This window comes from Epinephelus lanceolatus, chromosome 20 (genome assembly GCF_041903045.1).
Source record: "Epinephelus lanceolatus isolate andai-2023 chromosome 20, ASM4190304v1, whole genome shotgun sequence".
Classification (NCBI taxonomy): domain Eukaryota; kingdom Metazoa; phylum Chordata; class Actinopteri; order Perciformes; family Serranidae; genus Epinephelus; species Epinephelus lanceolatus.
This window is the reverse complement of record NC_135753.1, coordinates 7,769,863-7,796,152: the sequence shown is the minus strand read 5'-3', so window position 1 is coordinate 7,796,152 and position 26,290 is coordinate 7,769,863. Positions and strand designations below refer to the sequence as shown.

At 38.2% G+C, this 26,290-nt stretch overlaps 1 protein-coding gene across 2 annotated transcripts in view; it reads right to left on the bottom strand.

Moving 5' to 3' along the window:
- Positions 1-26,290, bottom strand: part of rps6ka3b (ribosomal protein S6 kinase, polypeptide 3b) — a 71,998-nt gene that overhangs the window by 1,650 nt on the left and 44,058 nt on the right. Inside the window, exons 3-21 of one of the 2 annotated variants that reach the window (XM_033638940.2) lie at positions 19,219-19,335; positions 18,670-18,751; positions 15,687-15,767; positions 15,443-15,522; positions 13,206-13,312; positions 12,995-13,032; positions 12,097-12,239; positions 10,659-10,729; positions 10,028-10,116; positions 8,572-8,636; positions 8,384-8,486; positions 8,137-8,246; positions 6,505-6,630; positions 6,329-6,418; positions 4,153-4,311; positions 2,387-2,548; positions 1,938-2,014; positions 1,270-1,387; positions 834-974 (exon numbers count right to left, since the gene is read on the bottom strand). In XM_033638940.2, the coding sequence (XP_033494831.1) occupies positions 834-974; positions 1,270-1,387; positions 1,938-2,014; positions 2,387-2,548; positions 4,153-4,311; positions 6,329-6,418; positions 6,505-6,630; positions 8,137-8,246; positions 8,384-8,486; positions 8,572-8,636; positions 10,028-10,116; positions 10,659-10,729; positions 12,097-12,239; positions 12,995-13,032; positions 13,206-13,312; positions 15,443-15,522; positions 15,687-15,767; positions 18,670-18,751; positions 19,219-19,335 (1,959 nt within the window). The remainder of the gene's footprint in view (positions 1-833; positions 975-1,269; positions 1,388-1,937; positions 2,015-2,386; positions 2,549-4,152; positions 4,312-6,328; positions 6,419-6,504; positions 6,631-8,136; positions 8,247-8,383; positions 8,487-8,571; positions 8,637-10,027; positions 10,117-10,658; positions 10,730-12,096; positions 12,240-12,994; positions 13,033-13,205; positions 13,313-15,442; positions 15,523-15,686; positions 15,768-18,669; positions 18,752-19,218; positions 19,336-26,290) is intronic. The other variant, XM_033638941.2, reaches the window with a different exon arrangement.

The following is a 26,290-nucleotide window of genomic DNA, read 5'->3' as shown; positions in this document are numbered from 1 at the left end:
TGTGTTATCTATTCCCGCCCATTCTTGCAGGGTGTGTCTCAGTTCCCACCCACACCCGCAAACATTCAGACCACACAGTACACAGTACTCTCACATGATAGATTGACTATCAATAGATGGAGTTTTCTCCCTTCCCACAAGGAAAAGACCTTATTTCACTGTGGCATTAAGAAAGATAAGCATACCTGTCTGTATTAAGTAGCGAAATTATGTTCTAGTGCATAATTACACTCAAAATTACATTCAGTGTTTTTATTATTATTATCTGTAATATTCCTGAGAAATTCCTCCAAATATCCGACCTGCTTTGTTTCTTTTTTTGTATTATAACGTCATGCTTATATCTTCTTTTCCACTTGTTGACGTATCCTCCTTCATGTTAATTAACCTCCAGGACCGGCATGTTTTTTCTTGACTGCCAACTCCCACCTGTGGCAAAGATAAAACCGCCTGTTCCCGCAAAATTTGTGTTAGGGCAAACCGGATCTGCAGGATACCAGTCCCAATGCAGTCCTCTAGTGTGAACTTCTCTGATGTTTATCTAGGTTTTTACTGTTTGAGACAAAAACCTGTGACATGAATCATTCTTCTCCTGCACAAAGGCTTCACACCCTTTCATTATGAATTAAGTTTGATTTCCACGTAGATTTGTTTCCTGGTGTGAAGTGGCGTTAAATCAGCACCGTGCAAATATGTTGTTTCCATGACAACCAGAGATGGAATGATCTGATTCATATATTTGTAGAACTGTCAGTGCAGACGGGCTAAAAGGTCAGACATGAAAAACAAGTAACCAGAGAGACAGTTTGTGTGTGTGTTTGTGTTTGTGTCACCTTGACCCGCTGCGGTGCGTCCTGTCTGTTGAGGGTGTATTTGGGCAGCTGGTCTCGGTGTGTCACCCAGGGATGTCGGAGCACCTGACCCGCTGTCAGCCGCCGGTGAGGGTCGACATGCAGCATCTTGGATACCAGGTCCTGAGGAGGTCAGAGGTCACGTGAGCTCAGTGAATGTCAACAGAAATCATCCTTTGGAGAGCGTACATTAAATATTTACAGCAGAATTTAATAAAAATAAATGAAGCTTATCCTGCTTTATGACCTAATTTACAAAATTAACATCATGTTGTCACTAGTACCAATCTCTTGATACTAAAGATTGAGACCATAAATTGGTACAGAAAATGTTTACTGAGGTAATAAATCAAGGAAAAAAGTCAGCTACGTCCACCACTTTCATACAGTCAGTTGTTGTGAGTGTCAAAGTCCACACCTTAGCCTCAGCAGAGACAGAGTTCCAGTATCCTCCACTGAGCGAGAACTTCCCGCTGCCGATGCGAGCTAAAATCTCCTCTGGCGTGTCCTCTGGACCGTTAGCAAAGGGAGTAAAACTGGAGATGACAGAAAAAAAGAAGAATGAGATGGAGAAGTATTCTTATATTAAAAAAATCTCAGTTCAGTATATTACATTTACTTGTCAGGGACCATGTGCAGACACATTCATTTTATATGAGGAGAAAAGATGTATTGTCCCTGGGCAGGTAGACACAAACACTAATACAACTTATGCAATTACTACAAATAGATACGTTAAATTCAATTAAAGCAAAACTTGATCATACATCCAAACAGATTTTGTTTTCAAACTATCAGGGAGCTTGTTCCATTCCTAATGGCCTTTGATAAAGAAGCAGAAGCTAGTGTTTTGCTTCTTTTTACCAACATCTCTAAACATCTAATCTATTTATTTTTTAATTCAACCCCAGTGTTACAGTCTCATAAGTTTTTATGTACCATGTGATTTACAGCACCTTTTGGTCATTAATCATAGCTCTTAAGAAATGAATTAATTCATTTTAAACTACATTTTCTAGCATTGATTAAGGTGAGAATATTCTCAGAAAGGTTGCATTTAACGTTAATTAGCTAACATGTGTTTACCCTGTTAGCATTGTGTAGAGCAGGACTCCAAGACTCCAGATGTCACATGCTGCATCGTAACCCTGCTTCTTCAACACCTGCCAGAAACACAAACAACGTCACCTTCATGTAAACAGTCTGTTACAGTTAATTTATATAAACACCTGTTTTGCTTTCCTGTAAAAAAGCTTCAACCCCTTCTGATTTACATAATGTATACTTAATTCACTGGACTTTGGTTTAAGCTTGTTTTTGTTTGGTTAAATCAAGACAATTACAGATAAGAGACTCTAACAAACAGAACTGATGACATAAACATTCACAACAACACTTTCAAGGAGTTCAGTTAGAAAATACAAACTCATGATTGATGCAAACAAAACATCTCAAAACACAAAGAGGAGATGAGAGATGTCCTGATGACGGAGTCAGCGTTAAAGACAGCGTTGGGCACAGAGAAGACCTCGTACCTCAGGTGCAACAAAGTTGGCGGTGTAACACGGTGTCATGAGCAGACCGTTCTCTGCTCTCAGCTGTTTGGCGAAACCAAAGTCGCAGATCCTGATGGACTCAGCATTCCCGCTCTCATCCACATAGAGGATGTTACTGGGCTTCAGGTCTCTGTGCACCACCTGAAAACATAACAGGAAAGGTGGAGTCTGATGTTAAAGTTCACAAACTAAGTCAAATCATAAGGAAGTACATAAAAACATAGTTATTAAGTAAGAACGTAAGTAGGTAAAAATGTAAGCAAGTAAAAATGCAAGTAAGTAAAAACGTGAGTAAGTAAAAACAAAAGTATGACAAAACCTAAAGGAAAAACTTCAGTAACTAAAAGTGTCAAAGTATAAACATAAGTTAGCCTGGTTCCAGACCATAGACCCCGCCCACTAAACTGAGTAGGCTTGCATTACTGGTCTGGCATACTTCAATGAATTTGCGATTTATCTCGTCCAAACGATGGACGGACCAATGAACGCGGGGGGTGGGGGCGGGTCTAGCGATTAGCCAATCAGCGCCACGCTGATGTCAAGCTGTACGCCGGTGGGTAACTGGTGAGGATAGCAACAATGGCGACCGCTACAGATCCTACAGACCACATTAATGATGCTATCGAGGTATTTCGCCACTACTCGCGTTAATGGAGGACCAAATTAAGGAAGCTGCTAAACTGGATTTAACAGCGATGCAGCTGGGCGTGCACGACGACGGAGACATTTTAAACGGGCAATGCTCGCTTGTTTTAGGCACCTCCGAGGCATGGATACTAATGACGTCAGATTCTGGGTGAGTCGTTGATCTCTACTGATTGGTTAAGGAAAAAATCAAATTCCCTCCCCCTTGTAAATCGCCGTCAATGGAGGCCATGTCAGACTGAAGGTTCTGGGAGCTTCAGTCTGACTAAACATAAGTAAGAACTAAAGTAAATGTAAGAAAGTAAAAAACTTGAGTAAATGAAAACATGAGTAAGTAAAAACAAGTAAAAAAAACCTAAACGTTAGTAAAATGGCACTACGTACGTAAAAACTTAAGTAAAAATGTAAGTAAATAAAAATTTAAATAAGTAAAAACATAAGAAAGTAACAATGACAGTAAGTGAAACGTAAATAAGTAAAAACTTGAATAACTAAAAACGTTAGTAAGTAAAAACAAGTAAGACCTAAGTCAAAGTGTAAGTAACGTAACTTACACATAAGTAAAACATATTGAAAACAAAGTAAGTACAAATGAAAGTAAAAACTTGAGTAGGTAAAAACATAAGTAAAAACGTAAGTCAGAATGTAAATAAGTAAAATGTAATGAATTAAGTAAAAATAGGTCAGTAAAAATGTAAGTCTAAGTGGAAAAAGAGTAAAAAGCATAAGTAAATCAAGAGTAGATAAAAATAATGGCAAAACTTAAGTCAAAATTTCTTTACTTACTTTTGATTTTACTAACATCTTTACTTTTGACTTAACTTAAATCTTTACATCTTTCACTAAGTTTTACCTACGTTCTAAGTAAATAAGAATGTGAATCAAGCTTAGATGAAGCTGCATGGTACACCAGAATAAATCCTCAGAGAAAAGCATCCTATTGCTTTAACATGCTGCATGTTTATCAAAAAAAAAAAAAAAAAACTAAAAAAATTTTTCCCCTGTATATAAGTGAGTGTCCAGTTTTCTCTGTTCTGACGTATTAAAACGTCATGAACCAGACATGATTTCCCTTTGAAACACGGTAAAAACAAACGTACCCCCTGTACATGCAGGTACTCCACCGTCTTGGTGATGGTGTAGAGAACTGCGCTGGCTTCTCTCTCAGAGAAAAACTTCTGACGGAGGATTTTGTCCAGCAGCTCGCCTCCTTTCATCAGCTCTGTCACCAAGAACACTGACCGGCCGTCGTCATACACCTACGACATGAAAATAACCCAAAATCAAACAACGGTTTAGTCACTGCATTGTTCTGGAAATTAATTTATTCAGTTTACTCATTCAAACCAATGTAACAGCTTGAGACCTGCCAATGGTGGATATTTGTTCCATCAGTGGTAAATAAAATATGCAGTGTGAGGTTCCAACTGATAGTTTGTAGTGATCCAGTTACAATGAAAACTAACTCAAAGATGTCATGGATGTTCAGTTTGAATAGTTGAGTACACAGGAAACCATTAATATAGATTCATTATTTGCCTGACACTATGTTTAAGGCTGCATATCTTTTTTACATTTTTTTATGTCAGTGCCAACAAACTTTTTACAATACCTAAGTTTAATGAAATAGACTAGAATTGGAATGATTTAGTCCATTAATTGATCTATTTTGTTGGTTTTCTTTGTCTTTAACTCTTCTTTAACTTTTGACAGTTGATCAGACAAAACAAGATACTTCAACACTACTAACTTTTACTTAATTTTTCGCAATTGTCTGACATTTTATTGACGTTTAAAGTTAGAAAACATTCCTGAAAATCCAACTAAACATTTCATCCCAATTGTTTGTACTTAGATACTCAACACTATGAACACATTTAATCAGTATTCAAAGTGTACTGAGGTTAAATACCTAGTAATAACTATGAGAGATTAACTTCGTATCATGTCTTTGAGTTGTATTGATTACTGGCACACAAAGGTAGCATTTATTCTGATAATCTGTTAATCATTTAAGCTGTTTTTAAGCAAAAATGTCAAGAATTCTGTTTGCAGCTCCTCCAATGTGGGGATTTTGTAAACTTAACATCTTTGTGTTTTTGACTGTTGGTCGGGTGAAACGGGACATCTGAAAACATGAGCTTTGACTCTGGTAAAATGTGTTGGACACTGTTCTCTATTTTCTTTACTTCACAGACCAAACCATTGATTGATTAATTTAGAAACACATTACTGAATAATGAAAATAATCATTTGTTGCAGCTGCTGTAAGTGTTAAGACTGCTCCATATACCAGATTTACTTTAACAAAACAGAGTCTAAAGATAGAAATGTTTAGAAAGATAGAAATTTTCTGAAAAATCTAACTGTACATTTGATGCCAAGTTTTCAATACTTTTGGTCAGAGATGGACTTTTGTAGAGCTGAAATGTTAGTCAACCAAAACAAAATTAATGTGCAACTATTTTGATAATCGATTTATCGTTTCAGTAATTTTTCAAGCAAAAATCCCAAATATTCTCTGGTTTCAGCTTCTTAAATGTGATGATTGCTGCTTTTCTTTGTCGTGACAATAAATTAAATGTTTTTAGGTTTTGGACTAACAAAACAAACAAACTGAAGACATCATTGTGGGCTTGTAAATGTCATTTTTTCATTAATCTTTATACCTAACATTACATAGACTGAACACCAGAATCTGCAGATTAATCAATGATGAAAATAATCACTAGTTGCACTGTCACAGCAGCAAAGAGGAAGAATAAAACTGTACAGATAACAGAACTAAACTAAAACTAGAATACTATGTAAATTCACAATTGATATATCTAACAAGCCCTTTATTTAAAATCTTTAGACAAAGGGATGAATCATCTCTGTAACAGCCACCGACCTTATTTAAAAAAACAAAACAAAAACAAAAACAGGCATGAATTATAACTGTCTTTGGTTACTGGAAGTGATTCAAGCGGGGGCATTTTCACCCATCAGCAAGGTGATATTTTTATCTCTAATAATTAAGAATGAGTCATGAAACCATTAATTCTTTTGTCCACCAGCTACACAGACAAATTCAGGTTGACTGAGTGTATGGAAAATGAGTCACTCTGGAAAAGCGTAGCAGATAAACACTGAAAATTAAAAGTTAATTTTCAGAATAAAATCGCTGTTCTGAGAGTGGCTTTTTCCTTTTAAAGACATCACAATTAAAGCATCAGAATCACAGCGTTATTGCACATAGGAATGTTCTGAAAAGAGCAGTTTAATGTGACTCACGTCTTTGAGAGTGATGATGTTGGGATGTTGTCCATATCTCAGCAGGATCTCCACCTCTTCTGTCGGGTCTCTCTTGGACTTGTTGATGATCTGAAACAGTGGTCAAACAGTGTTTAGCTAAACATTGTAGCTAAAGCTGAACATGGAAGTCTTCACTCTGTGTTGATGTGTTTTACCTTGACTGCGTACTCCATGCCAGTTCCTTTGTGTATGCAGCGCTTACAGATGGAGTAAGACCCGACACCAATGTCTTCTTTGATCTCGTAGGCATCTGAGAACTGGGATGTGCTTCTGTGCAGCTGCTACATGTAAGAACACCAATATCAATACAAATGTCGATACTAATAATTATTAATTAAGGGACTAAGACAGTCCTGGTTGCCTCTCTTTGCTTTTGGCTTCATTAGAAGCTTCCAAAGTCCTAATAGCTCTCCTGTTTTGCTGCAACAATCACTTAGTCCTTCCTCGTCCTTGTGGCCTTTTTCTTACAAATTTGAACATTTCCGGAAATACTTGCTACTGCATCTAAAAGTGTTTCTTTGCCAAAAGGCTCTGATTATTTTTAGGGATGGTTCTCACTTGTGTATGAATGTAACCAAGTACATTTACTCAACTACTATACGAATTCAAGGTATTCCCATTTCATGTACCTTTATACATTTTCCTGACTAAATCTCAAAGACAAATATACTCTTTTTTCCACTGAAATTAGTGTGTATACAGTATGCAGGTTTTTTTTTTTAAATCTGAGAAAGTCCACTGAAAATAGGCGACACTCTTTTCCCATTACCAGTAGACAAGTATGGTTTTGTTTTTCTGGTGTGTCACAAAACACGTTGTGAAACTGTAAACAGTAGAAAGTGTCATATTTCCATAACTGCAGATCAGAGCTAGAGCTGATAAATACCAGTGACTACTGCAGAGTCATTTGTCCTGAGAATAAATATCAATTGTAACCATTCCCACTAAAGACTTAAAGTAAAAAAGAAGTAAAGAGTCTGAATACTTCCTCGACCACTGGTTCTCACCCAGTGTCATCTCTGTTTAAAGCACTGCCCAGAAAGAGAAAGTATTGATATTATTATTTAAATGTGAGTGGTTCAGAAGAAGTACATTCCTTTAACCCTTTATGACCTACCATAGAACAAGTCCGCCAGAGCATATCTTTACATTTTTACATGCTGTAGTGCCATTTTTGGAGTAGTTATTATGCTATCCATCAATACAGCCCTTATATCCCAAATTTTAATAATATGTTTGGACTTATGTCCATACTAATGAAATAAATTGCTAAAAAGTGCAATAAAAAATATATTATATTAAAATATTATTATTATTTTTTTTTTTTTCTAAATACACACAAGAAAGTCAGTTCATGCTCACAACATGATGACTCTTATTCCAACGTAGGAAGTGCTGTGAATATCCGCAGTCTGAATTATAATGTTTTTGTTGTGTGCGCTTTTTACTCTATTTCTACAAACCCATTAGTGTAAGGAAACAGCGCTCTGGGACACGATGAATGCATGACATGTTAGTGTAACTCCTCCGGTTTTATATGTGAAAAGAATTATTGCTCTGGCTTATTTGGTTGCAATTCTACCGGCATTTAAAAATAGATATGCAAATGGAATCACGGGCACTCCCGTAGGTCTCAAAGAGCTACGGCTTTCTGACTCCAAATTTCTAAAGTAGATATTATTTTTGGAGCACTAACTTGTGCTCCGAAATCTGAGGTTTCACTCTATGAATCAGATTATTTTTCCCTCTGAGACATGTTAAATTATGGTATGCAAGTGTGTGTGTACCTGTACAATAGTACTGGGTAATGGTTGTGTGTCCTCTTCTGTTATGGCCACAAAACTGAATCCCCTGAATAGCTGATGGGCGTTGGCACTGGGAGGAACCCCTGGAGAGTCTGAGAGACACAAACACAGGAACAGCTGTTGAACCTCACTGCTCCACAACATCAGATTTTATTCAGGATGTAGTTCAGCTCAGTGGTGTGTGAAGGAGAGGAGGAGGAGGAGGAGGAGGAGGAGTGACAGTCTGTACCTCTGGGTGTTTTAGCTGTGAACTCTGGATCAAAATAGAAAGTGTCATCAGGTCGTCCTGCAGCTGGTTTGAATGGAGGGGGGATCTCTCTGCGGAAGAGTTTCTGCAGGGAAGAGGAGACGTTACATACACAGTCAGAGACAAATGAAAGTAATGCTAATATAAGATTATTGAATGGAGACACTGACGTTCCAGTCGATAGTGCTGAAGAACTGATGCCTCTTGATCTCCTCCACACCGTCTGGTCCAGCTCCTACAAACAAACATCAGCTGTCAGTCCAGTTATTTATCAAACAAACAAATGGGAGGAAAACAGTGCATTTGCTGGGGACTATTTTCAGCAGTGGATGAATCCACATTTGGTGCTTTATTGAGTATTTGTGGCAGCAGCATGATCTTCCCATCTGTTTTGTCTCTTTGTGACAAATTTTAATAAGGTAAGGGGACTCCGATTCATCTTTTCTGGGCTTGGGAAACAAATCAACCAAGACTGTGCACTTGTTATTCTGGAAGCTCCCTAAAACAGCCATGAGGCTTAGCAGGTTTTAATGTTTGTAGCTAAAAGTGTTACTTTGAGAGAGTGGAAATCTGCCTCCTCTCCATGTTTTAAGAAGTCCCTGTCTATATTTATTTGAAGGAGATTAGGTCCTCCTCATTTGACTCATACTGTAAATCTGTTAGGATCTGAGTCCATTAATTGATCATATTTTAGAAAGCAAATAGATTTGGCAGCAACTAAGTAGTGTACGTTGATTTATGTCCCCTCTTGAGTCTTAACTACCTTTTAAATCATACAAATTCACAAAGAAGGGATTGCGGCTGCTGACAGCACCATGAATTGTGCATAACTTACAACCACTATCAGCCTTGTCTCAAGGTCCCATTTATAAAATATATTGCTCTGGTGATATTATAGTGCAAACAAGCCTATAAAGTTTTGAAGCTGAGTGTAATTTGGCCTTTTTGTGTCTGATTGCACTTATCCATGTGGCAACGTATAAATGTGGCTTTTGCACCCAGAATACAGTAGGCAGAACAATAGCAGAGAGACAAAAGAAAACTAAAATGTTCAGACAGCGAGCTACAGGTCCTGACCGACTTGGTGCAGCAGCATTTCTCAAAAAATTAAGAAAAAGGAATTTAAATGTGACAGAGAAAATCAGTGTTTAGGACTGAATATCTCAGTCTGTCAGTGCACCAACTTTCTGAATATGCTAATAATTTCACTGTGACTGCATGTGGCTGTTAGCACTGATCTTCATTTGTTTTTTGCAATGAGGCTCATTTGCACAGAAAGCAGCCAAAATTGCATCAAATACATGCATATTACCTAATTATATGCAAATAGCACAGGAGCACTAATAGGCTATTTGCTTGGCAGCGCCGTAAGGGGTGCATTTCAACCTTTGCAGGTGCTTTGAGAATGACGCAGTTTCTTCTTCGTTGCAGGTGTCTTATTTGTGCAGGTTTAGCTGATGCAAAAAACTTCACAGTCCTTTTGTGAATTCCCCCATCAGTGTACATGTGACAGCCTGCATGAATGATCCCCGACACTGGAGACACAGCATATCTGTGCATGCATGTATTTTTCTATTGTTTGTATATATCTCGTTTGAAAGTGCTAAAGAAAACAGAAAGCTTTACCTAATCTGTTGGCAGGGTTGCGTTTGAAAAGGTTCCTGAGGAGACTCTGAGCTTCTGAACTCAAAAACTGTGGCATTCCCAACTTGGCCCTGCAAAAACAAACACAAAGACAAACACAAATTAAAAAACAAGAATAACTGCAGACTGATTTCAAGTGTCCATATTGTATATCCAAACTGAAAGTATTTGAAAGACTAGACGTCAGTATGCCACACAGGAAACACAGTCAGCATTCTGCAGAGAGTCTGCTCAGCATTTTTCCGCAGACAGACTCTGAGAGTGAAAGAGAGACGACAGAGGAAATAGCAGGACGGGTTAATATTTCCTCTAATACTGTTTTATTTTTCCTCCCCAACATGATTCTCTCTTTCACCTCTCATCCCTCACTCCTCCTCCCACCTTATCTCCACGGTTATAAATTGCTATCAGAACACTTGAGTCCATTTCTCTTATCTCTCCCCTCCTCCTCTTCTTCATCCTCCTCTTCCTCCTGAGTGCTGCACTTTATCTCCTCTAATATAAACCCTGAGGAGGGAGGAGGGGAGTCTCCTCTCAAATGTACAGTAAGCTGTGATAAAAGCTGTTAGGTGGTGACTGAATATGAGTGTACCGACAGTATAAAGTGTCTTACTTGAGGATCATGGTCATCGTCTCTTTCCGGTCTTTGCCTTGAAACGGCAGCGTTCCCGTCAGCATCTCGAACTGAGAGAGAAAACACAACAACACATCCACAGTCAGAGTTTTATATTGTTTCAAAAAACCACAACTGCAACTCATGACTGCTTAAAGGTCAAATGTATTTCTATATATAAGTACGAAGTACTGGCTACTAGGCACTAACTGCCAGCTCAGCCACCTCCATATTGAGAACCATGTGCAGACAACTCATAAACTCTGAATCTCGCATAGAGCCCCTTTAACTGAGCAGACTGTATTTGTGCTCCACACCAGAACCAAAAACAACTACTACTACTCTTCAGCCACTTCACTTCGTGTGAGAACATCACTGTACAAACACGCCTAAAAACTTGCAGGGAGTTTATCTGTTTAACAAGTAATGCTGTTACACATTTTTAATGGGACATCATCTGCGTGAGTCTTATCCTGCACTGAGCAGTCATCATAGAACTAAAGTTAAGTGTCAACAACAGCGCTAAAATATTCAAAATATTTCACTTTGCTGCTTCAAAGTAATGTTTCAGCGTTAACTAGAATTACCGCCTAACACTTGTATGCCTCCGCAAACCAGTCAAGTTGCACTTACAGTTTACACCCATGTCTGTGAAAACATGGATGCTTCACCCACATCTTCCCCCAGCAGCACAGAAGATCTATACAATCAGCACAGTTTCAATATTACTGTCACCAATTCAGTATCTGACCAAATGTCTCCCCTTCTGTTCCTGAGATATAATGTTGAGTTATGGACAGCAAAGTGTTTTTGTGGAACATTATGATGTCACAGTGAAGTTGACCTTTGACTTTTTGGATATAAAAAGTCATCACTTCACCATAATAATTTCATCCTTCATGTTCAGACCACATTACTATGGTTAGAGTTTGACATTATGTCATCCAATCGAAATCCATCTTTTCAAATCTAGGGATATATTTAAGCAATTTAAAGTAACAAATGTGATACAAAATTATAATTTTTAAGAATTATAACTCTAAAAATTGATGAGAATTCAGTTAACCTCATGTTTTGTCACATATACAATACACTTGCTACAGGATCTAGTTATATAAATGTATTGTACAATGCGCTTTCAAGATATAAAGAAGATTAAACAAGAACTTATTAAATATCTTAGAAGCTCAGAAACAGAATTAGACCTTGAGTTATTAGAGTATGTTTCATTAAACAGCATTATAGAGCAGACTTCAGAATTTGCTCTACTATGACTGGTTGGGATAACATAATCATTGCAATAAGATTATTTTTTCTGTAATCAGATTGTTTGAGGTTTAGTGTGTTAGCAGACTGAGGTAGACCCGTCAATTTGACAGAGTTCCCTCCCTCCTATTAACCAGCAGTGTGACAGAAATAACAAGCAACGTCCTCTCACCATGAGCACACCATATGACCACCAGTCGGCGCTGTGGGTGTGTCCTCGTCTGTTCACCACCTCGGGAGCCATGTACTCCACCGTCCCACAGAAGGAGTAGGCCTTGTTCTCGTGGTCTATTGACTCCTTACTGAGGCCAAAGTCTGAACACACAAAGAAATCATAAGTAAGAGTTATCAGAGTTTACAGCAGCGTGAGGTAGCAGTAAGAGCACGAGCAAACACCAGTGGTGGAATGAACACATTTACTCAAGTACTGTACTTAAATACAAATTTGAGGTAGTTGTACTTTCCTGAATCTTCTCTTTCCATGTTACTTTATACTTGTACTCCACCAAATTTCTTTTTATTTCACATTTACTGAGAAATTTAGTTACTTTACAATTTAACATGTTTGCACAAAAAAAATGAGGAATTATATATATATATATATATATATATATATATATATATTATAATATATATATTTTAATATAAATAAAACTACCCAACAGTACAAGTACAGCTGAATCAGTTGGTCAAATAATCAATAAGTCAACTGACAGAAATTTAATTGTGAGGTATGGTTGAAGACATTTTTCATGTAAAAATATTTATAAAGATTTGCTGCATTTTTACACTTCAACATTTAAACACTTACATTTTCCTGATTATACTTACATAGTTTAACTTGCAACAGAGTATTTTACGCAAGATATTTGTACTTCTACTTAAGTATTAGTACATTTACTCAACACTTTCTTCTCCACTGGTAAACACACACACACACACACACACACACACACACACACACACACACATCAGTGACATAGATTTGTCTTGTTTCAGTGTCATACAGCAGCTGAAACACACACTGACAAAAACACACACACACACAGAATGGGTGTAATATTACGCACCAGTCAGCTTGATGTGTCCCTCCTCATCGAGCAGAATGCTGAAATAACAGAAATGCTTTTTTATGTATTCTGCAGGAAATCATTCATAATGCAGCACAACTGTATGTGTATGTGTGTGTGTATGTGTGTGTGTGTGTATGTGTGTGTGTATGTGTGTGTGTGTGTGTGTGTGTGTGTGTGTGTGTGTGTGTGTGAGCGCGCGCACTCCTACTTCTCTGGTTTGAGGTCTCTGTAAATGATGCCCAGGCCATGAAGGTGATCGAGCGCTAGTGCTAGCTCTGCCAGGTAAAACTTGACGTCCTCCTCTGTGAACATCACCTACAACACACACACACACACACACACAAAATTACAAATATATTTTCAGTATTTACACATCGTTAATACTTTCATTAAGATAATTTTAAAGCTGAAGTATGATATAATGTCAGAATTTTTTAAACAGGGTTTCTGCAGATCCTTCTATTTTCTTTGTTTTTTAAATGTATTAATTAATTTACCAAATGTCTCTCACATTAACAGCACACAGATCAGGATAGCGGAACAAACCACTATGATATGTTGTTTCTGGTCGGGATGCTCAGAGCAGAGGATCCTGTCTGCTAGCTAGCTATCGCTGTACTCTGGACGACATGTGGAACATCAAATTCAATTAAAATCCGCTGTTTAACGAGATTTCCTGGCCTGGCTGAAACTATTTCAAGGCAATGCAAACAAGATTTGGGGTATTTTATGTTAAACTGTTTTCAAATTTGGAATAGTGGGAATCAAGGTGGAGTGAGAAATACAAAATTGCCAAGAAAACTTGCCAACAAATGCCAGGAATTTCCCAGTTCTATTCTGTCCTCATGTCCGCTACAAGACAAAAAAATCACGTTTGATGTCAGAATAAACTTTTGGGCAGATTGTCCCTAACCCTACGTAAATGATGTTGGTTCATGCTTTCTTCTTGTTTTATTTGGTCTTAAATTTCATTCGGAGTGACACTGAAAAGTTTTAAATCTATCTTGCCTTAAGCTGAAGGAATCATCACTATATTCATCTCTCTTGTGAAATGTGCTGAAACACCAGTATCAACCGGACGCACGCTGCTATTTAGTAATGTTATTATGCTGTCACATCAAACAGTTACCTTTGATGATTAAAAAACCTGTTTTTTAAATGTTTTACTTCAGGATATCCTACGGTAATTTTCATGTTAGTCATAATGGTCAGACAATAAATTTTTACTTATTAACTGTTTTTTTTTTTTATTTTTGGCTTTTTTTGCCCTCACTTGATAGTACAGGTAGACATGAGAGGGGGAGACAAAGAGAGAGGGGACAACATGCAGCAACAGGGCCACAGGTTGGAATCAAACCCAGGCCACTGCTAAGGACTAAGCGGGGCGCACACTCCACCAGGTGAGTTAACAGGGCGCCCAAGACGATGACAGTTTAAAAACGAAAACAGGGTGAAAACTTTACAAAAACAAATCATTGTGTTTTGTTTGGGAAAACTTTAATTTGCAGAAAGTGGATGAATTGCGGCTTGAAAATATGAGAAAGTTAAAAAAAAAAAGAAACAGCTGCAGCAGTCAGCATGCTGATAAATCTGCCGGACAAAAGGAAAATTCTGAGAAAAAAAAAAATTTCCATAAGTTTTATGTGCCGATATTTCTTGGTTAATGCCATAAAATGGTCTTGTTCAGGTGCTTAAAGACCACAGAGTCTGAGCCAAAAATGGAGAGGCAGCATTCAGTTTTTATGCACCACATATCTGTAACAAACTCTGCTCCTGCTCTCTTGCTTCTTTTAAATCAGGGCTAAAGACTTTTCTGTTTTCCTCAGCGTTTTGTAAAGTCAATTTGGGGCTACTTATTCATATCTTGCACTGCACTATAATTGCAATGTTACATCTTCCTTAACAATTAAATATGACTTGTGTCTTAAAGTGTCTTTGTAAAATGGCTTTGTTTGTTTTTTTCTGAATGCCTTTTACATGTCATGTTAAGAACTTTGATTGTCTTGTTGTTGGTATACAAATAAATTTGCCTTGCCTCTTAAAAAACAGCAAGGTGCAGACCAGTGTGATCATCAATGCACAAAACTTTCTTTAGTCCCCAAACATTTTTGGCAATGTTTGCAGTCAGTAAACAGTTTTTTTAAATGTAAGATAGAGGAAAATGTTTGCGGAATAAAGAAAGTATGATGCACCAGAGAGGAGCTGTGTGACGTGTTTTAATTTTCTAATATGAAATGAGAATAGAAAATCTAATTTCCCATGAGCAACAATAAATCCCAGATTAATGTCATTTCTTTATTTGTTATGAGCATTTTGTTGCTTTTCCTCTGTTTTATGTTCTCCACTTTGTCCCTCAGACATTGACTGTTTTTGTTGCCGCAAATAATCCTCACGCCCTCTCTTTGCATATAAACCATAGTAACACCACTGTTGAAGAGGAGTTACCTCCTTAGAGAGACGTGTGAAAAGATCTCCTCCTCTGAGGAAGTCCAGGATCAGGTAGAGCTTCCCCTCCGTCTGAAACGCTAAGGAAGGAAAGAGAGAACTGAGATAAGATCTGAGAAGTTTCCTGCCTGTTGAAGATTCCCACTGTGAGGTCTGTTGCCTGCTAAAAGAGGAGTAATGAGTTCTGATTGGCCGGTGTGGCGCTGGTGACTCATCACGGACGGTCTGTTATTGGTTGACTCACCGTAGTGCAGTTTGACGATGAAGGGATGGTTGACCTCCACCAGGATGTCTCTCTCCATCTTTGTCCTGACCCGGTCACGCACTGGAAACAAACACACACAGACAGAGCGGAAAAGACATAAATCACCAGATACAGCACTCAGTGAAAAGCCAAAATAAAATAGACTCCCTTATTTGGTTTTCTATTTTGGCTGGAGAGACTCCCAGATGGTTGTAGATGAGAAGCTGAATCATGAGGAGAGAACATCAACAGCAAGAAACTTCAAAACAAGAGAAGAAAGACACAAGTGTTGAGCCAGAGAGGAAAGACAGAGCCACACTTAGTAAAGGAGCATGTTGTATTTTTTTTCCACCAGCAGATGGTGTATGACTTGAGTTGAACATCACTTGCGGACTGTATTTCTCCTCTTCCTCTCTCCCTACACCTCTTCAGCTCTGTGTATCTCTGTCTGGTCTTGTGTTAAGGTGGGAAATTCCATTTTAGGCAACAACAACTAAGCAAACCACAAAACAACAAAAAAACAACAATACACTGAATCCTCTTGAGAACAATTCACTGTCTGAAAAGTACACATGACTTCATCCACAAAAACTACATTTGAGGGCAACAGACCTGCAACTGACTTCTGAACATTTAAGGTGTTGCAAGTACAGTTTTAAGGAAAACGTCAGCATTTTTCAACCTGAAACCAATGTTCCTATGTTTTTGTGTTTAAGTGACTTATGGGACAGGGTTTTTCCATACGTGCCAGCTGTCAGCTGGAAAGCTGGACATTAAAAATTTACAGACTACCCCCTTACTGTTTTATGTCACATCACCGTCAATTATTAAACCTTGGTCTTTTTAAACTAAGCTGTATCTTAAAGCCAGAGGATGGATTTAAGTGTTTTTGTTTGTCTGTTTTCAGAGAAATGGAGACCACTGCAGATAATTTGGCTCCCAGTAGATACCTTGTGAACAACAAACACTGAGAGAATCCTATCACAAAAAAGCTGAGCACCTAGAGACAAGCTGAGCTAACGTTAGCAGGAGATCAGCTAGCATCCCCTCCTAATGTCTGGGTGCTGAAGACTGTTGGAGAAACACAGATGTTAAATGTAAAACTGCTTTATTTAGGGTTTTTTTTTTAACCCCTTGTAATTATTGGTGTCTGTTTGGATGATGAGAAGACCTCTGCAGATTATTTGGCTCTTGAGGCCTTTACTACAAAGCAGGATTTAGGGTTAGCGAGGTAACAGGATAAATCACTTGGTAACTCATATAATATATAAGTATAATATACTTATATATCATATAATATATTATATTCTTACAGGTTAGAATCATGTTATTGTTCCACTCTGGCATTCAAACAGAGCTTCTAACAAATGGAGAGATTGTTTACAACAGTAAAACACATAATGACAATTTAAGCTGCATTTTTACACACTTATTCATTCATAATAATTTTTACACAGTGTTTGTTCATAATGTTTTTATAAGGCAATATACCTGTAGCTGCTCAGACTCTGACTGTTTTCAAAACATCCAGGAAATCAAGTTCTTTCTTTTATTTGTGCTTTTTCTTATCACTAAGCGTTCATGAATTGAAGATGAACAGCTTAGGTTCAGAGCAAATTCTTTCCTCATTTAAAAACATTTTTAAACCCGCGCTTTTGACAAGACTGGAAGGATTCACATAAATTTCATCCACATGCATATTTCTGTTTACTTGCACATATACCACCTGTATACTTACTTATACTTACCTAAAAGGAATGTAGTTGGCATTATGCTTGTATTGTTTTACAGTAAACAAATCCCAATAAATGACCAAAACCAACACGGTCTTAGTAAATCTTTAAGAACACTTCACAAATGTAGAGTTTTGTGTTTAAAAAATCCTAAAATAGCAAGTTACTGTTTTATTAAACTAACAAGAAGAAACAAACAAGAAGGAAAAGAACATTTGTTGGGGACTATTTTCAGCAATGTATAAATCTACATTTAGTTCTCTATTGAGTAAATCAGAAGTTGAGTGAATCAGAAGAAACTACAGTGTGTGTGTTCATGGTAATGAAGGAACAGTCGCTATGTTTACATGCACAAAATATTCTAGTTTTTGCCCTTATTCCCTAAAAGACAGTATTCCTACTAAGCTGTTTACATGACTAATGAAAATGAATATTCCACTAATACTCCTGTTTACATGCAGCCATGTATACTGTGATTAACATGCTCTTAAATGGTTTGTAACATCAAAATATAGAACAGTGGAACAGCTGGAGCCGCTGTCATTTTGTTTATTTGCATGAAAAAAGAATTTCTTCAAAGTTTTCTTACTGCTGGTGGACTTGTTCAACCGTACAGCTTCCCTCTTTAATTCCTTTAACCACCTTCTTGAAAAGGTTGGCTTAGTGTTTTAAAGTAGGTCTGTTTCTCCTTCTGAACAGAAATGTGGGCTTTTCTTTTGCGCATGCATCTCTGCTCCACAGCCCTGTAAAATGTTGGCGGGTGTCTGTGTGTGTGTGTGTGTGTGTGTGTGTGTGTGTGTGTGTGTGTACAACGCACACAGCTGACCGCAAACAGGCAAGAGGCCATGTGTTGCAAACTGCAGTAAAAACCCAAACGGAGATGTAAATTCTGTACCCAAAGAATGCTGTTAAAACCCAAATAACACCAGCATATCCCACATCCTAAAATGAATATGCTAAATTCAGAAAAAAAGTTTGATTCAGAATATCCAAACTGAATATGCTGTTTACATGACCCATTTTAATCCAGAATACTGTCATATTCAAATTAATTGTGAAATATTAGTGTGCATGTAAATGTACTCAGAATGAATCATTAATGTGTTTTGAACAACAGTGGAGCTCTATGGCACAGAGGAAAAAGATATATCAAACTGTAGATACACACACAGCACAGATATATTTATTGTTGATTTGAGTCTGAACATGAGATTTAGCAACAAGAAGAAATAATTATAGTCTCTTTCTACCTTTCAGTGTGGCTTTCTTCAGGACCTTCATGGCGTATAGTTGACCCGCATCTGGCCCTGTGATCTTCCTCACCAGAAACACCTAAACACACAAAACAATTTGTTTACAATCAATTGCTGATGTATGTTTTTATGCACTATAGGTGTGTGTGAGGAGTGTGATGTACTGTGTGATTGCTCAGCGCTGTGTCTGAGTGTTATTGTGTGTATCAGAGCGTGTGTTTTTACAAATCCATGCACTGTATACTAAGTGTACTCTGTGTTTGAGTTTGTTTGGATAAGCTTCCTTTTTTCTAGGTCACACTTCTGTAGATTAATATAAACAGAAACACACACAGCTAATTGCTCATTCATAACGACGATCATACTGAGCGCCAGTGTGAAGGGCCCTCAGCCTGCCATCTCCATGGCAACGAGCTCTCAAAACACTGACACAAGGGAAACATTACGGGAATGTGAGTGGAAATGAAACCCACGTTTACACACACTCTTAAGGCCCACTCACACACACAAAGCACTGACAGGTACAGTACACAGACACACACACACCTTGCCGAACGAGCCTTGTCCCAGGACTTTGCGGAGCTCGAACTGTCTCGGGTCGGCCTTCTCTGATCCCTCCTTCACGTGATGAGTGATGCTGATCTCCTTGATTGGCACGTCATCCTGTAACACACACACACACACACACAACAGTGTCAAGCTCATTATTACAGCCTGAAATTCACACATTATTAATTTATCTTTAATCCCTAAAGAACATTCTTAACATGCCACGTTATATTTCTCTCCCCTACATTTCAGAAAAATATGGTGCTTTTTATTCAACTATACTGGATGTATATTTTTATATGTCAGCTTTAGTTACTTCACAGATTAAAGCTTGGGTAGGCAGTTTAAAATTGGGCATCAATGGAAAAAAATCCCATTTTAAACTCTAAGCATACTATAATTTAAGGTCTGAGAGAAAAGTTGACTTCCGCACCTCCTTTGGTCTCTGTTTTCAGGCTTTAGAAAATCTAGCCCGTTGCAGGAGACTCTGGCCAATAACAGATTATTTCAGGGAGACAACGTTCCTGTTGGCTGTTCTACAAATGCAGATGCATGTACATGCTCCTTTGGTGAAAGCCTGACTTAACGATGGAGAATCCTGCAGAGAAAGTTGCTGTTCCTGTATTGGCAACAACTGCCTACACTGCAGAGCACCAAAAACCACCTACAGACCACCTCACTGGGAGAAGAATGTGCAGCAGGTCCAGAGATGGACCCCCAGGCTGAAGCAAACCAAATCCAGTCAGCCAGCCCCAACGTCCTACCAGATCAGCAAACTTTCTGTTGGTGCTGTTACACAGGTTAGACCCAGGGATGCTGCTGGCCACCAGCCCACTATGACACCGGGAACTAATGCCTCCAACCAAAGGTCCATCTCCCTAGTTGCTGACTCATTTAAGTCATTTTCCATACAAAAACATCCCAGCTCTTCAAATGTGAGAATGTGTTTGCTGCTTTTCTTTAAATTATTTCCTCAATTATTTGAATAGGTTTGGACTGCTGCTTGGACAAAACAAACATTGATACAGTGTCACTTTGGGCTCTGGGTAATTATGATGAGCAATTTCTACAAACTAAATTAAACAATTAATACAAATCCTAAAATTATCAGAAGATTAATCCATGATGAAAATAATTATTAGTTAATGGTTCATAATGAGCTCCGGCTCAAGCAATTACAACCCCGCTTTTGCATTAATGCATTAGTTATAGTCATCTAACAGTCACTTTTTTCTACTTTTAATATATTGCTCTGATAATACTTTTACAGTTTTATTGCAGTAACATCCCCTCAGAGCAGTCCCACCCTCTTGGTTCATAACCACCAGTCTAAAATATCATTGCATCAAGACTTCTCTTAATTGGAACGTAGACATCTAGCCCAAATCTGGGAAAAACAGATCTGGAGTGCATGAAAATATGTACCATGGGGTGTCCACATACTTTTGGGCTTTACATGCTAAATTTTAGACTCATTTTTGCCTCAACAGACCAGAATGCATTGCAGGCAGTGAGTTTTTCCACCAGTGGAAGTCTCATGTATTTCTTGCTACACCATTTTTTCTGTCTGACTCTCAAAATCTACAGCTGTATGGAGCAAGTTCAGGCATGTTCTCTTGCCGTTTTTTTTTTTTTTTTTTTGTGAAAGGCATCCTGGGAAATGCAGTTTGTAAAGCAGTAGGTAAATCCAAAACACAACATCCTGAATGTTATCAACGTGAGCATGTTTTCCTTTCATCTAGTATTCCTCACATCTCAGTGAATCACACAACAGGTTGAGCAGGGCTCCCGAATATTCGTCATCCACTCAGTGGGAAAATACAAAACACACACACTCAAATGGGACACACACACACACACACGCACACACACAGATGACCGGTTGTCATGGAGCCACCCCCGATACCTGCCTCCCGCTGTAGCTGAGTGACTAATGATACCATGCTGTGTGACTATACTGAGTGACACCATCCCTCTTCAAACTCTTTCTAAAGCTTCCCAGCATCTCACTTTGTGTACCCAGGATATTGATGCAGTAAACCAAACAAGTAAACACATCCAGACTACACTTCCCATCATGCTCCTTGCTCTGTACTCCCTAATCCATCCTCTTCTCTCTGTCCTTCTCAGTTCACCTTTTTCTTCTTACTTCCACTGCATTCACTCTCTCCTTCCTCCGTACCTGCAGTTCCCAGGTAGGTGACCTGCTGGCTGCTGGGCGTCCAAGTGCATTGTGGGTCCTGTAGTCCCGACTGCGGCTGAGACTCTGCGGCGCTAACATGCTCCTGTGCATCGACTGCGAGGCTACAGGATGGAGTTGGCTAAACACTTCTCCCTCCCTTTCTCTCTTACACTCAGTCTACCTCTCTCTCCCACTTTCTCTCTCCCTAAGAGACATCTTCGCTTCACTCCCTCCCCTACTTTCCTTCCTCCCTCCATCGTTCCCTCCCTCTTTCTCGCTTTTTCTATCTTTATTTGAACCGTTCTCACCCCTCCTCTCTGGTTTGCACCTCTCTCTTTCTTGCGCTCTCTTTCTTCCTCATGGGAAAAAGGTCATACATAAGAGAAGGAGGAGGTGCAGCCACATGTGCAAGTACTCAGATACTTCACTTAAGTACTGATACCTCACTGTAAAATACTCCATTACTAATGAAAAAGTCCTGCCTCCAAAAATAAAAAAGTAAAAGAACAGAAGTGCTACCAGGAAAATATACTAATAGTATCAAAAGTAAAAATACTTAAAATGCAGAGTGGCAGCTGATTTAAGTAGAACTAATGACCAACTTAAAAGAGAACTTTGCTTTTTATTGTTTTTGTTGATAATACTAGTGTTATGAAATCTATGTTGTTCCCCCCCCCCAGTTTTCTTTTAAAGATATTTTTTTTGGTCTTTTTGCCTTTAATTGATAGGACAGCGTCAGTGTGTGGGGGGGGGGGGGGGGGGGGGTGACATGCAGCAAAGGGCCACAGGCTGGAGTCGAACCCGGGCCGCTGCGGCAACAGCCTTGTACATGGGGCGCCTGCTCTATCCACTAAGCCACCGACGCCCCTTCCCCCCAGTTTTCTAGTCAAACAGCAACGTAAATTCTTTCAGATTGTGACGCCCACCTCTACGTGCTGGGCAGGTTTCAGAAGTATTTGGGGGTTAAGCACCAGGAGCTCAGGCGCAATGCATCTGATGACTGATTGTATGTCCACTTAAATGTGGCAAATGTCTCCTTTAATACACTGATGGGTAGTTGAATCTACTTTATAACGTCTATAAAGTCACTGAAAACTTTTAATCTGAAAAATAACTGGTAGCTACTGTTTAGCTGTCAGTTAAATATAGTGTAATACAGTATTGCCAGCTGAAATATGCTATACACACATTCACCTGCTTGTATGTACATAGTGGTTCTATGTTTGTGTTTACCTTGCTTTGTTTAGCTTTGTTGTCCTTGTTTATTGCTTTCTGTCCAGTTCTGTCTTCCTGAATAATGTTCTTAGAACTTTGTGCAAGACCAAAAAAAAAAAAAAAAAAATCTTGTATATGTCCTCATGCTTGGCCAATACAGCAGATTCTGAAGTATCAGAAATCAAAAATGCTCAGTACTAAGTTTCCTAATTCCTCTCTGCTTGGGCTGGTTATTGGACCTCATATATTGTTTTGTGCCAAACAAAATGTGTGCTTAAAACTGTCAAGTTTTGAAAAGCTGGCATAAAATGATGTTTGATGAGTCTATGATCAGATAGATCCAATTTTTGACCGAGGCAAGCTTCTTGTACATTTGTTTATGTAAAAAAAAAAAAAAAGAAAAAAGAATTTGGGTTTTGAAGAAAAACATGTTCATACTTCTTAATGTAAAGAATAAAAAATAGCCCTACTCTCAGCCAAACACATGCACACGAACATGTGATTCACACTGCATGTCATCAGCGCAGAGTATGAAACATCACACCGCCATATGTAAATTAGATTCCTCCATTCAGCCAAAGCTTAGCGCAGCTTGATGCTGAGAGCCACAAAACAGCTGATCAGCCATCAAAAACAGAGTTCGGATGCTGCTGATCGTCTGAGAAAATAGATTGTGAAATGTTTGAAAAGATGAGAAATTTTGAAATTTTCATGTCTGTGCGTGTCTCTGTCTGTGTGTGTGTGTGTGTGTGTGAGTCAGACCACAGATGGAGGATCGGAGCTGTAGACAGGATGCTCATGTAGCACCTCTTAATCACAGGGATTAAAACTGCACCTGTGCTCTGAACACACACACACACACATGCATGCAAACACCTGCATGCGCCCCCACACACACTTTACCTGCCTTTCTAACCTGTTATTGTCCTGGTTATCATTTATTTCCATCTCAATTGTGCACAGTTTGTGGGAAAAAAAAACAGACACACAAACGTGCACGGCTTCGACTCTTATTTTTAATTATTATTTTTTAATTCACACTCAAGGAAATCAGCATGTCACTGGTGGTAAATTTAAGCTGCTGATCTACTTTACAGTTAAAACAATTGTGAGCTTTGGATTGGTTGGTTTAAGAAAACACAAGGGAGAAAGTGATTGAGCTTCTAGGTTTAGTCTTGATCTTGGAATCACCACATTTCAGGGCCTGTTTATTAGATTCTTTGAACACTGAAAAAAACAACAGAAAAGAAAATGCACAATACTACATGTAAAAGTATACACACATACACACACACATACACTAATACACTAATATGACAACAAGGTTGAGGTTGATAATACTAAAAACAGAGATCATACTTGAAAAATGCCTTCATAATTTGATGGCCTACAAAACAAGTTGAAATTAAATTAATTATTAAATAAATTAATTGTTAGCTCGAAGTAGCTCAATTTTCAACTAGTGCTGAAAGTAAAATGTTAATACAGGCAGCAGCAAAGTACTGAACAGATACTTGAACTGGTTTCTTTTCCTTGTTTTACAATTTTTAATGAAATGTAACTGAATACCTAAAGCTGTGGTTATGTTTAGCACTTTGGCTGTAGTATACTACATAATTTGCTTAAGGGTGTACTACAGCAATTAAGTATTGCACTTTCATAAATTTGGGGGAATTTCAAATGACAGAATGAAAAATAAAATTCAAAATCGATGCAGCGGAGGTTAAGATATCCTTACTTTTAGTCCCCAGTACGAATGAAGCTCATAAAATGCTGGATCCTACACTTCCTATAAAGCAACTCAATAAAGTATGTCATTAGGAGGCTCTCTGACAGACTTAAAAAAAACCTTTTCCTCTAGGCTAAACAGAATCCACTTGATGAGTGCACTGATCTTTATGTGTAAAGATATTCATGATTGTGATGGTGTGTCAGTTCTCCTTGTTTTGTCTTTTTTTCTCCTCTTGTTTATTTTTATTTCATCATGACAACTGGCTAAAACTAATTGGACAACATGAAAGTTTATGGTCATACAGAATGACTTTCTGTATGACCTCTGTCTTTGTCTGTTTTTAGCAGTGCACACAACTGAGTTTGTTACTGTGAAGTGTGATCTGTGGCGGAAACATCAGGAACAATAAATCCGGAATTAAGTCTTATTTTTGAATAAATATTTGTAAATATTCACCCTGATAAATTTACTGACAGGTTGAGTACCTGAAACAAACAAATACAATCCGTCATAAACAGTGAGGTTAACAGGTCTCCACTGAGCTGTCAGTAACACAGCTGGAGAGGACGCAGCCCTGCAACACTTCTCATCATCTGTCCACCATCAGATCTAATTAAGAGCCCTCATGAGCAGAATGAATCAGTGTGATGCTGTTACACACAGCAACAACAGACCTCCCCGTCGGACACATTACAGCCTTCATATTAAATGATCATAAACTCTGCACACATTTTTAACTGCTGGTCAGACCTGGAAATCAACATGAGTGTCTGGCTGCTTCTTACCTTTCTAAAACTCACTGATGCTCCCAAATACTCGATGTACATTTTGCTGATAATACCTCTGTACTTTTACTTAACTACTGGATTTTGTCAACCAGTCCATTACAGTGCAGTAGTGTCTATTTGATGGTGAATATCTTAGGACACGTCAGTCTTAGAGGGGATGAGGGTGGAGGTAACATGAAACTCCCCTCACTGCCCACTCACACTCACTCACAAACACACAGGCACATGTTTGTAAGTACCTTATCTATCTCACAAACACATTCATATTTTGTCACTTTAGAAGATGACTACTGTACTTTCCTATCATTCCTGTGCAGTGACCAAATTAAAAATAAAATAAAATCTTGACCATAAGGTAAAATTTTTGTCTGTGTGCCATCTGCTTTGAACTGATCTCACTAACAAAAACACCAACCACTCAACCGAGCAGAGATCCAACTCAAACAGTTCACCTGCAAGAAGCAAGAAATGTCATTACTATATACGCATCACCATTCCAGAGGTGGAATGTAATTAAGTACATTTACTCAAGTACTGAACTTAACTGAGGTATTTGTAATTTGAGTTTTTTTCTTTTCATGCTACTTTCCACTTCTACCCCATTACATTTATCTGACAGCTTTAGTTGCTTGACAAAAAATGATTTTTTTCACTCAAAACATTTGAAGAGCTTGTAAAACATGATAATTTGTTACAAAATGAACATTCCCAAAGTTTTTGTAAGTCAGCTGAAACAATTAGTTGATTGATCAATTAATCGACTGACAGAAAAATCACTAGCAAATAGGGACGCATCGATATTCATTTAATACTGAGAATCTGCCAACAGCAAGTCTCAATGCGATACTTCTTTTTTACTGGATAATACAGCTAGTAATGTACACTTTAAATACTTTTAAGGTTTTAAACTCAATCCAGTGTTTATGTCTGAAAACTGAATAGGTCTGCAATGCGTTAATAAACAAATCCCTGCATCCAAGCTGATACTTAATGCTGGGGGAAAGGAATTCTTTCCTCTTTTGCGCAGATTAATTAATGAATTACTCTTATTGGCTTTTTGCTGGACGAGTAAAAACATCTGTGTGACACATGACATAAAACAAAGAATCGGATCGGGCTTCTCAAATGCAGGACATTTACTTGTAGTATTTT